Source organism: Geotrypetes seraphini, chromosome 8 (genome assembly GCF_902459505.1).
Source record: "Geotrypetes seraphini chromosome 8, aGeoSer1.1, whole genome shotgun sequence".
In the NCBI taxonomy this organism is placed as follows: Eukaryota; Metazoa; Chordata; class Amphibia; order Gymnophiona; family Dermophiidae; genus Geotrypetes; species Geotrypetes seraphini.
The window spans coordinates 56,790,482-56,807,028 of NC_047091.1; the positions used below are offsets into that span (position 1 = coordinate 56,790,482).

Below are 16,547 nucleotides of genomic sequence, written 5' to 3' on the forward strand. Positions count from 1 at the left end.
TTGTTCTGACCCGTCTGAAACCAAACTCCCAGGTACTCCAAATCCTAGATGGGCTCGAGGTGATTTTTTCTGAAGTTGATCACCCAACCCGGATGTTGCAGCAACTGTACCACCTGATGGACAGCCTAAAGCCCCTTGGACAGAGAGGGCACTCTGATCAACCAGTCATCCAGATACAGGTGAACCAGGACACCCATGCAGCACAGATGGGCCATCACAATCACCATCACTGTGGTGAAGGTCCAGGGTGCTGTTGCCAATCAGTTCTTCAAACTGTAAATGTCACCTCAGAATTTGGAATCACAGGTACTTACGTGGAAATGAGAATGTGGAGATACACCTCTGTCAGATCCAGAGAGGCTAGAAACTCTCCTGGTGCCACTGATGAGATCACAGAGCACACCGTCTCCATGCGGAATTGAGGGACTTTCAGGGCTGCATTGACCGCCTTGAGGTTTACAATTGGTCTCCAATCGTTGGATCCTTTATTTGGAACAATGAAGTATATTGAATATCTCCCAGAGCCTGAGTCTTGCTCCGGCTTGGGTTCTATGGCCGCAATATCCAAAAGTCTGCGGATTGTGGTCTGCACCCAAACCACCTTTTCAGGGCAGCTCGCTGGGGAATCCAGAAAATATTAATTTATTTTCTTATATACTGCCCAACCGGAAGTTCTGGGCGGTTCACAGCAAGAGAACTGAGACATATCAGCGAAGACACAAAATACAGTAGAATTCAGTGGACTACAATACAGTGAAATACAATATGATGCAGTACAATGTAATATAATGTGAAATCATCGCATAAATTTACCAAACAAATAGGTTTTTATCGATTTTCTGAATACTCAGTCAGAGGACAGAGAAACTCCAGCAGTCGGAGGTGATGGCCTTCCATTCCGCCAAAAGGGCCAACACCACCCCCTGATGCATGGAGGGAGAGAGAGCGGCCTGGCATCAAAACTGGCAGATGATGAGGAAAGATGACCTGTGGAAGGACCCGAGATCAGGTGAGAATGCCGAAAGGGACAAAAATTAGAACACCTAGAAAGGGGTGGGACCTGCTCCCAGACAATGCCTTAGGTTTACAATCCTGAACATTGGCCATAAGATCACCAAGACCTGACTGAACAGGAGCTGATCCTTGAAGGCCAACCAGCTCAATGTAGCCTTAGAAGATGAATCACCAGAACATTGCCGGATCCAGAGCATCTTGCAAGCCGAAATAGAATAGGTGCCAAGCGTGGCGAAAACGTTCAAGATGTAGAACAGGGCATCAGCCATGTATTCCACTCCAGAGATGAGAAAATCCAAATCCCGAAGCACCACAGTGTCAGGTTCATGGCACAGCTTGGAGTGACATGCCCAAGCCACGAAAGAGGAGGCTGTTGCCACTTTGATCCCAGCCACAGCCGAATCAAACAGATGCTTAAGGATAAAATCCATGTATCAGTCCTGGACATCCTTCAGGACCCCCTCCCATCTCTAGGGAGAGATGTGTGCTTGGTGATATGCACCACTGAAGAGTCCACCTTCAGAGAATTAAAGTGCTTGTTAAAGCCATCTGCCATGGGATAAAGCCACGTCATAGCTCAAGCACATTTCAAGGGACCCTCAGAAGTCTCCCAGATATCCGTAAGAATCTAGACAACATCAGGATGATCAAGAAAAGAGGCCTCTGGTCACTCATAAGGGAGTATTCAGCAGAGACTGGCTGTTCATCTGTAGCTTCAATTCCTACAGAGAATCAGAGATTAAATCTACAAGGTGTGCAAGTTTGAAGAACCTGTACACAGTACGGTCCTCCCCAAAATCATGAGCTCCGAACTGGTCTGGATCCTGGAAATCCACCAGATTCGCCATGTCTTTAGCCGCCACAGAGCTGCCCTGTGAAAGCAGAGGAATGGAAAGAGTGGCACAACTACAGGCAGTCAACTTATTCCCCTGTACACTCACAGGAAGACAAGAAGAAAGACCCTGGTCCCTTGGAGCAGGGGTCCCTGTGACCGGCACAGAAGCCAGTGAAAGGTAAACAGGCAGGGACTTTTTAACTAAGTATGCCTTATAAGCATGTGCACAAATTCTGGGGGAAAACATCTTCTGTGGTGAGAGCCAACTTTTGCACCTCAGATTTAGAATGATTGAAAGATTTATGAGGTTTTTCGCTAGAGCCGTGCTTATGGTTCACCGAAATGCCACCAGCGCACTCTCCAGGGCTCCCTGATGCCAATTTCATGGGGGTCATGGCATAAGGCATTTGAAGATCCTCCCCGGAGGTCAAAGGTACAGCATTCGAGCAAATCTCACCCCCCTCGCGGGCCGTAGCGCAAGTGGAGCACGGCTGCACAACAAACAGCCATCCACCACAAATGAGGCATGAATCCATCCCATCCTGCCCCGGGGAGGTCATCTATGTGGTTTTATTTCAAAAATGAAACTGGCAAGTATGAAAAATAACTTTAAAATCAAATCTGGAAAAATCCAAAATGGCCACCGAGACCCTGTTTTGACTAGAAAACCACAGAGAACTCTCAAAAACAGAGATTTTAGGATTTTAGTGGGGCATAGGACATGCAGGGAAAACACATAAAACTCCCTTTAAAAAGATCCCCCACCCCCAAAATCTCTGATTCAAGCTGTTAGCTTGCTCTCGCATAACTATGTGCTCACAGAAAAACAAACATTTTACTCACTGTGCTGAATGACTGCATGCAACTGAATACAGTTTGCAGGGAGATCCTTTGCCTCAGTGAACTGGAAATCTGGATTTCAAGTCTTCTGACTGCCCTACCGGCCTGGTCACCATGGTTGGAGACTTCTGCCACCCATGAACATGCCACACAAATGCCTGGCAGAAGACGCAGTCTGGCTCCGATCCCAGTTGTGCCTCTATGGAACCGTCTCAGCCTAGCAGACGGTGAGCTAGCGCACATGGGAAAGGTCCCGGAGCCCTAATCGGATGTGCAGGCTGTCCAGGGGGTTAACTACTGAGCAGGGAACACCCTAGAAGTAGAAGTTCTCCAACAGTCTGCAATCTCCTGCAGTCAAGGAAGTCCCCGCAGGGAACCTCCACAGCACGTGAACAAAAAATACTGAAAGATCACATCGCATCATTGAAACGGGCCGGCCCACCAAAGGCCCCAAGGCTGCCTCATGAAACCACGGCTAAAATACTGCTTAGGGGCAGCTGTGTGCCAAAGTTAAAAGCACACAGAGCTGCCACTAGCCTACATAGAGGAAATATTTGCTGGAGAGGGAAGGAGGGAAGGGAGAAGGGGTTCTCCTGGACAAGGGAGGGGAAGAGGCTATTGCTGACAGGGGAGAAGGGAAAGGGAAGGGACAAGAATTACTGTTGGAAAAGGGGAGGAGGAAAGGGAAAAGGGGTACTCTTGGACAAGGGAGGGGAAAGAGCTACTGCTGACAGGGGAGAAGGGAAAGGGAAGGGACGAGAATTACTGTTGGATAAGGGGAGGAGGAAAGGGAGAAGGGGTCCTCCTGGACAAGGGAGGGGAAGGGGCTACTGCTGACAGGGGAGAAGGGAAAGGGAAGGGATGAGAATTACTGTTGGATAAGGGGAGGAGGAAAGGGAGAAGGGGTACTCCTGGACAAGGGAGAGGAAGGGGCAACTGCTGACAGGGGAGAAGGGAAAGGGAAGGGACGAGAATTAGTGTTGGATAAGGGGAGGAGGAAAGGGAAAAGGGGTACTCCTGGACAAGGGAGGGGAAGGGGCTACTGCTGACAGGGGAGAAGGGAAAGGGAAGGGATGAGAATTACTGTTGGATAAGGGGAGGAGGAAAGGGAGAAGGGGTACTCCTGGACAAGGGAGGGGAAGGGACTACTGCTGACAGGGGAAAAGGGAAAGGGAAGGGATGAGAATTACTGTTGGATAAGGGGAGGAGGAAAGGGAGAAGGGGTACTCCTGGACAAGGGAGGGGAAGGGGATACTGCTGACAGGGGAAGGGAAGAGAGTTACTGTTTGATAAGGGGAGGAAGAAAAGGAAAAGGTACTGCTGGACAGGGGAGGGGGAACATTTGAAGGAAACAGCTGGCAGGGAGATTAGAGGAGGGGAAGGAATCAGGATGGAATGGAGAGATCAGATGAGGGAAAGGGGAGAGACAGAGGAATGACAAAGTAGAGAGAGATTGATGTTGGGAAGGGGGGGTCAGATGAAAAATAAGGAAAGAGGGACAAAGATGCTAGATCTGGTGTAGGAGAGAGGGGCATAGAAAGAACGCAGATACCATATGGGAGGGGGAGGGGTAGAGGGCAGACAGTGGATGGAAGAAGCAGATGCTGGATGGAAGAGACAGAGGGCAGACGCTGGATGGAAGAGAGTGAAAAGACGATGAAAGCAGAAACCAGAGCGACAAAAGGTAGAAAAAAATAATTTTATTTCTATCTTGTGACTAGAATATATCAGATTTAAAATATGTATCCTACTAGAGCTGATGTTAGACATAACTGGGGAGTGCAAAACCCAGGCAGTGTGTCTTTAGCTTCCAGCTGGCTTAGGGCTCTCTCTGACCAGGAGGCAGTTGACCTAGTTGCACTCCCCCTAACACCATTCCTGCCATATGTGACTGCGGTATTCTGTTAGCATGATATTTGTGTAGCATTCTGTAATAATTTGGCTTATTCAGTTTTCTTGATAGTAGAGGGGATATATGTGAAGGGGAGGGGAAATGGGGGTTTTGTTGATCCTTGCCCTGTATTATTTATATTTATAAAATGACAATTGTACAGAATATTGTTTCTTTTTATACTTTAATAAAATATGTTCAATATAAAATCATAACTATTTGAGGTTTGTGCGAATGGGATCAGATAGTTAACGGGACCAAGCTCGCGGGGACGGGGCGGCAATGGGGTTTTTAAAAATTTCAGTCTTATTAGTTTGCCGGTCCATGAAATAATTATTTTATTTCCGCCGGTCCATAGGTGTAAAAAGGTTGAAGAACACTGCATTACAGTAAATCCCTTTCTTTATCAGGGCACACAGGTGATCCCCCTACTCCATTCTGTGCTATGGGATCCAACACAATTTAGTGACCCAGAGAGCTTCAACCCTGGACACTTCCTAGATGAGAAAGGCAACTTTAAGAAAAATGATGCATTCATTCCATTTTCTGCAGGTAAAAAAAACTCTACTGAGTTTATAGAAAAAACTATGACTGAGTGCCAACTGCTTCAATTCTGACAGATTGAAGCAGTTGGGACTTTTCTCCCTGGAAAAGCGAAGACTTAGAGGAGACATGATAGAAACCTTCAAGATCCTGAAGGGCATAGAAAAAGTAGACAGGGACAGATTTTTTAAATTAAGGGGCACCACAAGTACAAGGGGGCACTTGGAGAAATTGAAAGGGGACAGGTTTAGAACAAACGCTAGGAAGTTCTTTTTCACTCAGAGGGTAGTGGACACATGGAACGCGCTTCCAGAGGCTGTTGTAGACAAGAAAACATTAAATGGTTTCAAAGAAGGTTTGGATAGATTCCTAGAAGAAAAAGGGATTGGGGGGTATAGATAGGTATAGACCATTGCTCAGACAATGGGCCTGATGGGCCGCCGCGGGAGCGGACCGCTGAGCAGGATGGACCTATGGTCTGCCTCAGCGGAGGCAACTTCTTATGTTCTTATGTTCTTATGAGTGACTTTAAGATCTCCAAATATTTTGTATCTGTGTCTTAAAATTTCTTACTTGCCTTCAGTAGCGTACCTAGCATATGTGACATCCGGGGCCTATCATATTTTAACACTTCCTCCTCTATATCAAAAACATGACTTTAGTAACATAAGATAGTAACATAGTAAATGATGGCAGATAAAGACCTGAATGGTCCATTCAGCCTGTCCATTAGTTATTCTCATAAAAAAAAAACATGATGTTAATAAATTGTCTCTTCTTTGATATTTCTGGGCCATAGACTAAAGTCCACCTGATATTGTCCTAGGATCCAACTATTAAAAATTGCCATCTAAACTTACTCCAGCCTATCCAACCATTCCATTTTTTGCAGGATATCTACCGCAAAGTCTGGCCAGTAATGTCCTCATGTTCCAAGTTAGTGGAATTCCCATTGATACCCTCCCCAGCCCATCCTACACGAATCACCATATAGAGACCCAAATAATCAGGACTACTCAAATCAAGTCACTTCACAACCAATCAAGATGACCTTTATTCTATGCAATCACTGTGGTGCTTTAATTCCAAGATATACTATTTGGAGGCTTAAGGCTTGCCCCATCTGTCTTCAACTTGCTAGTATTAAGGAGGAGCTCTGCAAACTTAAACAGGAATTGAATACAATTAAAGCAGCTTCCATCGCTCCACAAAATTATACCAACTTACCACCTCTACCTCAAAGAATAAAACAGCCCAGGAATAAATGGGTCACAGTAGGCTCAGAAAGACTGCGACATGTAACACAGAAACATCCACCTTCACAAATATTACCTCTACAGAATTCCTTGCTCCACTAGTGCACTGCGATACTCAAGAAAACAGAAAGGAGGTGGGACTGGAACCAATGAAGGTAACTCAAGAGAACAATCGCACCCTAAGCACAAATAAAAAAGCCAAAAACAGGACACTATTACTATTGGGGGATTCCATCATCAGACACCCTGGCGAGGAGACCAAAATAGTGAAATGTCTTCCAGGATTCTCAGCTACCAGGAGTTCCAGGCAAATTCAGACTATAATAAAGGAAGAAACTAAGGATTTTAACATTGAAGTTGTTATCCATCTGGGAACAAATGACCTGGCCAACAACTCCACACTTGCAGCACAGAAAGCTTTTCGGGAGCTTGGTGAGGGCGTGAAACCTATTGTAAAGACTTTAGCTTTTTCTGAAATACTGCCTGCATATGGAAAGGGAGAGCAAAGAGTGAAAAACACAGAGGACTTTAATAGATGGCTCAAAGCCTAGTGTCATCAAGAAGGCTTCAGGTACATAGGAGGATAGGGAAATACATGGAAGGACAAGAAGCTATATTGCACTGATGGGCTACATATTACTACAGCAGGAAAAAGAAACCTTGCAGAGAAATTTAGACAATATTTTTTTAGGCATTTAAACTAGAAGGTGGGGGTGGTGTATGTACGAAGGACAATTATAAAGACCACCCCCGGCAAAAGAAAAGATGTGATAGTAGTAAAGACTTCAACATAAACAATATCAGCAACTCATTTCTTAGTATTGCAACAGAAAGTGAAACGAAACAAAAATCCATACGAAAAAGGAGATTATCGCTGAAAAATAGCTGGAAGGCGATGACCACAAATGCTCGAAGTCTAAGCAACAAAGTTCATGATCTGCAAGCCCTGATGTTAGAGGCAGATCTAGATATTGTTGCTATCACAGAGACATGGTTCAGTGAATCACATGGATGGGATGCAAACATACTGGGATATAATCTTTTTAGGAAGGACAGAGATGGTCAAAAAGGTGGAGGAGTAGCTCTCTATGTAAAGATCAATATCCAAGCGACTAAAATGCAAGGGACCTGGGGAGAGGAAGAAGCGATATGGATTGCTCTGAAAAGAGAAGATGGAACTTCTATCTACTTGGGTGTAGTCTACAGACCTCTGACTCAGTCGCAGCAAATTGATAAGGATCTGATTGTGGATATCCAAAAGTTTGGAAGGAAAGATGAGGTTCTGCTGTTGGGAGATTTCAACCTGCCGGATGCAGACTGGAATGTTCCGTCTGCGGAATCGGAAATAAGTAGGGAGATTGTGGATGCCTTTCAAGAGGCTCTGCTCAGACAAATGGTGACGGAACCCACAAGGGAAAAAGCGATATTGGATCTGGTCCTCACAAATGGAGAGAGTATCTCTAATGTTCGAGTGGGTGCTCACCTGGGAAGTAGCGATCATCAAATGGTTTGGTTTGATATAACGGCTAAAGTGGAGAGCGTCCGCATGATACTTAAAGTCCTAGATTTCAAACGTATGGACTTTAATGCAATGGGAGAGTACCTGAAGAAAGAGCTGTTAGGATGGGAGGACATAAGAGAAGTGGAAAGACAGTGGTCTAAGCTGAAAGGAGCGATAAAAATGGCTACGGACCTTTATGTGAAGAAAATCAATAAAAACAAGAGAAAAAGGTTCTCCAAACTAGTGGCTGAGAAAATAAAGGCGAAAGAGTTGGCATTCGTGAAATATAAAAAAAACAAGAAGAGGACTACAGGGTGAAACTGAAAGAAGCCAAGAGAGAGATACGTCTGGCGAAAGCACAGGCGGAAGAACAAATGGCTAAAAATGTAAAAAAGGGAGACAAAAATTTTTTCTGATATATTAGTGAAAGGAAGAAGATGAAAAATGGAATTGCTAGGCTAAAAGATGCTGGGAACCAATATGTGGAAAGTGATGAGGAGAAAGCAAATGTGCTAAACAAATACTTCTGTTCTGTGTTCACAGAAGAAAATCCTGGAGAAGGACTGAGATTGTCTGGCAAAGTTACACGAGAAAATGGAGTAGATTCTGCGCCATCCACGGAGGAGAGTGTTTATGAGCAACTTGAAAAACTGAAGGTGGACAATGCAATGGGACCAGACGAGATCCATCCCAGGATACTAAGGGAGCTCAGAGAGGTTCTGGCGAGTCCTATTAAAGACTTGTTCAACAAATCTCTGGAGACGGGAGTGATTCCTGGGGATTGGAGGAGAGCAGATGTGGTCCCTATTCATAAAAGTGGTCACAGGGATGAAGCAGAAAACTACAGGCTGGTGAGCCTCACTTCAGTTGTTGGAAAAATAATGGATGTTGCTGAAAGAAAGGATAGTGTACTTCCTTGAATCTAATGGGTTACAGGATCCGAGGCAACATGGCTTTACAAAAGGTAAATCATGCCAAACGAACCTGATTGAATTATTTGATTGGGTGACCAGAGAGCTGGATCGAGGACATATGCTAGATGTAATTTACTTGAATTTCAGCAAAGCCTTTGATACAGTTCTTCATAGGAGGCTGTTGAACAAACTTGAAGGGCTGAAGATAGGACCCAAAGTGGTGAACTGGGTCAGAAACTGGCTGTCGGACAGACGCCAGAGGGTGGTGGTTAATGGAAGTCGCTCGAAGGAATGAAAGATGAGTAGTGGAGTCCCTCGGTTCGGTGCTGGGGCCAATCCTGTTCAGTATGTTTGTGAGTGACATTGCTGAAGGGTTAGAAGGAAAAGTGTGCCTTTTTGCAGATGATACCAAGATTTGTAACAGAGTAGACACCAAAGAGGGAGTGGAAAATATGAAAAAGGATCTGCAAAAGTTAGAGGAATGGCAACTAATTCAATGCAAAGAAATGCAGAGTAATGCATTTGGGGATTAATAATAGGAAGGAACCGTATATGCTGGGAGGAGAGATGCTGATATGCACGGACGGGGAGAGGGACCTTGGGGTGATAGTGTCCGAAGATCTAAAGGCGAAAAAACAGTGTGACAAGGCAGTGGCTGCTGCCAGAAGGATGCTGGGCTGTATAAAGAGAGGCGTAGTCAGTAGAAGGAAGAAGGTGTTGATGCCCCTGTACAGGTCATTGGTAAAGCCCCACTTGGAGTATTGTGTTCAGTTTTGGAGACCATATCTGGCGAAGGATGTAAGAAGACTTGAGGCGGTCCAGAGGAGGGCGACGAAAATGATGCGCCAGAATACGTATATGGAGAGACTGGAAGCCCTGAATATGTATACCCTAGAGGAAAGGAGAGACGGGAGATATGATTCAGACGTTCAAATACTTGAAGGGTATTAACGTAGAACAAAATCTTTTCCGGAGAAAGGAAAATGGTAAAACCAGAGGACATAATTTGAGGTTGAGGGGTGGTAGATTCAGGGGCAATGTTAGGAAATTCTACTTTACGGAGAGGGTGGTGGATGCCTGGAATGCGCTCCCGAGAGAGGTGGTGGAGAGTAAAACTGTGACTGAGTTCAAAGAAGTGTGGGATGAACACAGAGGATTTAGAATCAGAAAATAATATTAAATATTGAACTAGGCCAGTTACTGGGCAGACTTGCACGGTCTGTGTCTGTGTAATGGCCGTTTGGTGGAGGATGGGCTGGGGAGGGCTTCAGTGGCTGGGAGGGTGTAGATGGGCTGGAGTAAATCTTAACAGAGATTTCGGCAGTTGGAACCCAAGCACAGTACCGGGTAAAGCTTTGGATTCTTGCCCAGAAATAGCTAAGAAGAAAAAAATTTAAAAATTTAAATTGAATCAGGTTGGGCAGACTGGATGGACCATTCGGGTCTTTATCTGCCGTCATCTACTAATGGGACACAAACTGTTCAAAACCAGCATTAGTTCTTTAATTTATACCATTGGTTTTCTTTTTTTTAAGTTCAGTACGTTTTATTGAAAGTTTTTGTAACATAACATAAATGAATAAAACAATACTAATACAGAACAAGAGATCCTGACAATAAAGCTTGTGTTGGTATTCAATAAATAGAGGAGATCTATGTTTATCCCACGTTTTTTTGAATTCCATCAAAGTTTTCCTCTCCACCACCTCTCAGGAAGGCATTCCAGGCATCCACCACCCTCTCTGTGAAAAAGAATTTCCTAACATTACTCCTAAGTCTTTTACTTTGCAACCTCAAGTTATACTCTCTAGTTTTACCATTTTCCCTTCTCTGGAAAAGATTTGGTTCTATATCAATACCTTTCAAGTATTTAAATGTCTTTATCGTACCTCTCCTATCTCTCCTTTCCTCTAGAGCAGGGGTAGGCAATTCCGGTCCTCAAAAGTCACAACTGTGTCGGGTTGTCAAGATTTACACAATGAATATGCATGAGATTAATTTGCATGGAATGCTTCCATTGCATGCAAATCAATCTTGTGCATATTCATTGTGGAAATCCTGAAACCCGACTGGGTTATTGCTTTTGAGGACCGGAATTGCCTGCCGCTGCTCTTGAGTATACATGTTTAGCTCTTCCAGTCTCTTCTTGTACTTCTTTTGGTTCAAACCCCTTACTATTTTTGTTGCCTTCCTCTAGACCACTTCAAGTCTTTTTATATCCTTCACCAGATATGGCCTCCAAAACTGAGCACAATAATCCAAGTGTGGCCTCACCAATGACCTATATAGGGGCATAAACACCTCCCACCTTCTGCTGGTTATTCCTCTTTCTATACAGCCTAGCATCCTTCTGGCTACAGCCACCACCTTATCACACTGTTTCGATGCCATTAGATCCTCAGACACAATCACCCCAAGGTCTCTCTCTCTCCGTCTGTGCTTATCAGCCTGTCACCTCCCAGCACATACGGTTCCGTCACATTTCTACTCCCCAAATGCATCACTCTGCATTTATTCATACTGAATATTAGTTGCCAAATGTTAGACCATTCTTCTAACTTTTGCAGATCCTTCTTCATGTTTGCCACTCCTTCCGGGGTGTCCAATCTGTTACAAACCTTGGAATCATCTGCAAAAAGGCTAACCTTACCTTCTAACCCTTCAGCAATGTCACTCACAAACATATTGAATAGAATCGGTCCCAGCATCAATCCTTGAGGCACTCCACTACTCACCTTTCCCTCCTCCAAGTAAATTCCATTAACCTTACTCGGTGCCTGAGCCCACCCAATTGTCCCATGGTTAAAATTTGAATTTACCTGTGTTGTTGATCCCTATGTGCAGTTTCACTTATGTACAAGGTAAAACATTCTAGACAATTTATTTATTGGGGTGAATGACTTTTGAAAATTGCCCTAAACAGGAATGAGTTCAGTCAAATGGGATGTAGCAGGATATAATGAAAAGAATATTTATTTTCTCTTTTGGTCTTTAGGGAAGCGCATCTGTCTGGGAGAGGGCCTGGCCCGGATGGAGCTCTTTCTGTTCTTTGTCTCCATCCTACAGAATTTTAGCCTGAAATCCAACACACCTCCCAAGGACATCGACATTAGCCCTGCAGTGAGCAACTTTTCAAACTTCCCTCATTTCTATGAAATCTCGTTCATCCCTCGTTAATACAAAGACTGAGTCTGGCAGATGGAAAGATATTGAATGTGGATCAGGACCTGTGCTGTGATACTTCATAGGTTACATGTGGATGCCCTGTATTAATTGGTTCAAAGGGATGCCTTTTCTGACTACCCAGTAGCTGCTGACTACTAGTAGAAGTTTGTACATGCTGCCGGTGGCTGACCCAGAAGCCTTTCCTCTGACATGTTTACATTTTGTATCAGAGAGAGGCTTCTGGGTCAGCTGCCGGCAGCATGTAGAATCTGCTACCATTAACATGAAGAAATAGTACATGGGAGGTGGGAAGGGAGGGAGAGAGAGAATCTGCTGCATTGGATGGGGGGAGAGAGAAAGAGAGAGAATTTGCTGCATAGGCTGGAGGGGTTGGAAAGGTGGGAGAAAGAGAATTTACTGCACGGGCTGGGGGCTTTCTATGACAGGGAATTTAGGCCACTGTTGCGTAGTGCTTGCTCTTACAAGCACTTTAGAACTCAATTGAAAACTCATCTTTTTTCAAAATATTTAGCGAACTAATTTAAATCAACCGTAGGTTATGTTATTGTTAAACTTTTGTTCACCGCATTGAACTTACGGTTATGCGGTTTATAAGTACGATGTTATGTTATGTTGGGAAGGGAGCGAGAGAAAATCTGGCATACTGTGATTTGATGGCTTAGGGTAAAAAGGCTCCAATGGAGGGAGAGAGAGTCTGCTGCAAAGGCTCAGGCCTGCACAAAATTGGCAGTCTGGCTATAACTCAGAACAATACATAAACTGGCATGCTGTGACCTGATGGCTTAAGGTATAAAGGCTCCAATGGATTGACACTGGTGTTTCCTCCTTAAGGATATCAAGTTGACTTGCCATACCCCATGAAACCTTACCCTAGCCTCACTCCAGCCCTATCCCATTTTAGCCTTTTCAAAAATCCGTGCCATTGACCACCTATTCCTATGTGAATGTTAACCTTTCCTTTTCTCTTAGCACCTTCAGCCTCACAGAGGTGCCTATTTTACAAAAATCTGCTCCCCTTCACATCACAACCTGGCTATGCCTCTTTATCTGTATGTATGTGTATTTTTGTGGAAAATACTGGTGTTAGATTTGCAATCACTATATTTAATTGGACAGTGAGTGAGATGAATTGTCCTTGCTGTCCAAAACAATGAAGGGTTAAGTGACTTGTCCAGTGGTAAAAAAAACCTGCTGTGGTATTTGAAACTAGACTTTCTGGTTCCCATTCTGATGCCCTAACCATTAGCCTACTCCTCTGCTTTCTATGGGAAACTAATGTGATCCAAATGTCTGTGCTATAATCTGTAAAAATACTGGTTTGCTCCCTGATTCTTCTTGACATGACCTTAATAGCTGAGGTGTAGATATGACCTTGTTAGCAATTAAAAAGGGAGAGAAAGATCAAACTATTTCTATGGAATAGCCCATTTATGTCATTATGTTCTTATCAAGAATGCAGATTTTGAGATATTTGGAAGCATCAAGTTTAGTTCGTATCTGAATGAGATTGTGTTTTAGGGCAAAATCTGGAGAAATAAGAAGCCAACACATAGGACAGAGATTATAAAAATACTGACAGGATCAAACACCTGGGAGATTCCATTCCAAAATTAAACAAAATCTACTTTGTTCCCTTGCACTGGAATATTGGCACTTAACCATTTAAGTGCTGGCCTCACTCCCAGAACTCCCCCAAAATAGCCAATTTTAACTTGGACACTAACTGGTCATTTTCAGCAGCACCGTCCAGTTATGTATTGCTGAAAATGCCTGGTTAGGTCCAGATGGTTGATTTAAATGGTTAGGAGTCTCTCCAGCTCATTTAAATTAGTTTGAATATCGGGCCCAGTGAGTTTAGGTGACAGAAACCAGAAGTGGCCACGTTTCATCCAACTGCAGGCTGCATCAGGGGCACACTGTTAGAACAGAATGTGCTTATTCGCGTTTCATTAGTATTATGATGACATCGCAGGGGAGGAGACATAGGCATCCTGGGACTGGCTGCCAAGTCTCTTCCCTGAAGAAGCCCTTTCTGGAAACGTCAATCGCTCCTCCTAAACTTACTTGCTCCACTTCATCACTGACGCTGAAACCGTGGATTGAAGACAAAGTTTTATTTTATTTTTCTTTCCAGCTTATGATTTATCTTTAATCTTATCTATTGTTTTGCCTTTTGTCTTTGTTTTGTTCTATTTCTATCATTTAAATTTCTCCAGAATTCTACTGTTCAACGGCTCCCCCTTCTGCTTCTATTCCTTTCTCTCCTCTCTTCTACCTTCCAAAGTATTTAGATCAATGCTGTCTTGTTAAAATGTTTATTTTATTTTTATTTTTCCTCTAACTCTACTTTTCACTTCTCTATTACCCTCCAGGTACTTTAGTTAGATTGTGAGCCTTCGGGACAGTAAGGGAATTTTTCAAGTACCTTTCTTATTTCTAATCTTAATGTATATTTTCTGTAAACCGCTTAGAACCTAACGGATGTAGCGGTATATAAGAAATAAATTACATTACATTACATTACATTGTATTTTTCTCTGTTATTTGAATGTTCTAATCTGGACTTATTAAGATGTTTCATTAGTATTATGCTGACATTAGATGTTTCATTAGTATTATGCTGACATGTTTCATTAGTATTATGATATCTCTGTAATCTGAATTTCAGTGCTATTAAATGTATATATTTGCAAGCAGTGTCTCACTTCTGGCTCACCACACAATTGTTTCCCACGTACTCACCTTTATAGGACCCCCAGGGACCCCTGAAGAAGACTTTTTGTCGAAACACGGACCGTGTTGGGTCCTGTATCCTTAGCGGACTAGGTCCTTTAAGGCTCTTATGTGGATGATTTACTTTTATGTGGATGGAATTATTTTATGTGGATGATTTGATACTTTCAAATAAAGTCCATTTAGGAACATCGTCACTCCACAGAGGTTTTTTTGGTTTTCTCTGGATTTTCTTCTAAATGTATATATTTTTCATTCTGTTTCATGATAATCCTATTATTAGCTTTCAATTTCATGTTTTCAAGTTTAACTCATTTATTGTAATTATGTTTTGTACTTGGTCATTTTACAACTGTTATGCTGTTAACAAAATAGTAGAAGCTGATATTCAGAGTGATTTGAGTGGGTCAGAGAGGCTCTGGCCAGCTTAAATTTTTGATCAATGACCAAATGCTGATACTCAGTGGCACTAAGCCAGCCAGTGCTGCTGAATATTATCTCTGACACCCCACCCCACCCAGAATACTGAATGCAATACTCAAGGTGAGGTTGCATCATGGAGTAATACAGAGGCATTATAATATTTTTGGTCTTATTTAGCATCCCTTTCTTAATAATTCCTAGCATTCTGTTTGTTTTTTTGACTGCCACTGCACCTTGGGCGAATGTTTTCAGCAAATTGTCTACCTAGAGTTAAACTTGAAAACAGCTAGATCTTTTACTTGGGTGCAGACTGATAAGATGGACCCTAACATCCGGTAACTATGATTTGGATTATTCTTCCCAATGTGGCCTAAATTCCTTGTCATAGAAAGCCCCCAGCCCGTGCAGTAAATTCTCTTTCTCCCACCTTTCCAACCCCTCCAGCCTATGCAGCAAATTCTCTCTCTTTCTCTCCCCCCCATCCACTTTGCATTTGTCCACATTAAATTTCATCTGCCGTTTGGATGTCCAGTTTTTAAATTTCCTAAGATTTTCTTGCAATTTTCACAGTCTGCTTATGTTTTAACAAATTTGAATAGTTTAGCATCATCTACGAATTTAATCACCTCACTTATCATTTCAATTTCCAGATCATTTATATAAATGTATATGTTTAATAGTACCATTCCCAGTACAGATCCCTGTGGCACTCCATTATTCACCCGCCTCCATTGAGAAAATTGGCTATTTAACCTTACCCCCTGTTTTCTGTCCAATAACCAATTCCTAATCCCCATCAGAACATTGCCTTCTATCCCATGACTCTAATTTTCTTAAGAGTATCGCATAAGGAACTTTGTTATCAGCTTTCTGAAAGTCAACTGGCTCAACTTTATCCACATGTTTATTTACACTGAAAAGCCACTGCCAAGCTCCTCACTAGCTGACTCCAAGAACCACGCAGAAGTGCAATGTATTACCCAAAATCAGACAATATTTTATTTAAGCAGAGTATAAAAATGTAACAGCACAAAATATATTAGCAAAATATATTGTCTCAATTGGTATACATTGGAGGGATCATTAGAAAAATCATACATGTAGATGCCAAGGCAAAAATATCTAGCTGTAAATAATCATCCCTAGCTTACACAAAGGCCTGCATTGTTTTTTATATCCTTCTCTCATGGTTATACCTACCACTCTTGTGCCAATCAAGGCTCATCTTATCATATTGCAAATTTGCTCCTATCTGCTATATCCTATCATTTTCCAATAACCATAGCTGTGCTTATCTATAACTGGCCAATCCTTACACACTTCCATAGTTTTTTCCAGTAATTCTGTCTTTCCTTATTTGGCAAGTTGTGGGCAGCATGGCTAGCTGTTTTTCTGTGCTTGTGCCTGCCTG

General features: G+C 42.9%; 1 protein-coding gene across 2 annotated transcripts in view; it reads left to right on the top strand.

The window, feature by feature from the left end:
- LOC117365113 (cytochrome P450 2A5-like) overlaps nucleotides 1-11,971 on the top strand; it is a 58,491-nt gene extending 46,520 nt beyond the window's left edge. For both annotated transcript variants that reach the window (XM_033955085.1, XM_033955086.1), the window contains 2 exons: nucleotides 4,991-5,132; nucleotides 11,790-11,971. In XM_033955085.1, the coding sequence (XP_033810976.1) occupies nucleotides 4,991-5,132; nucleotides 11,790-11,971 (324 nt within the window). The remainder of the gene's footprint in view (nucleotides 1-4,990; nucleotides 5,133-11,789) is intronic.
- The last annotated feature ends 4,576 nt before the right edge of the window (nucleotides 11,972-16,547 follow it).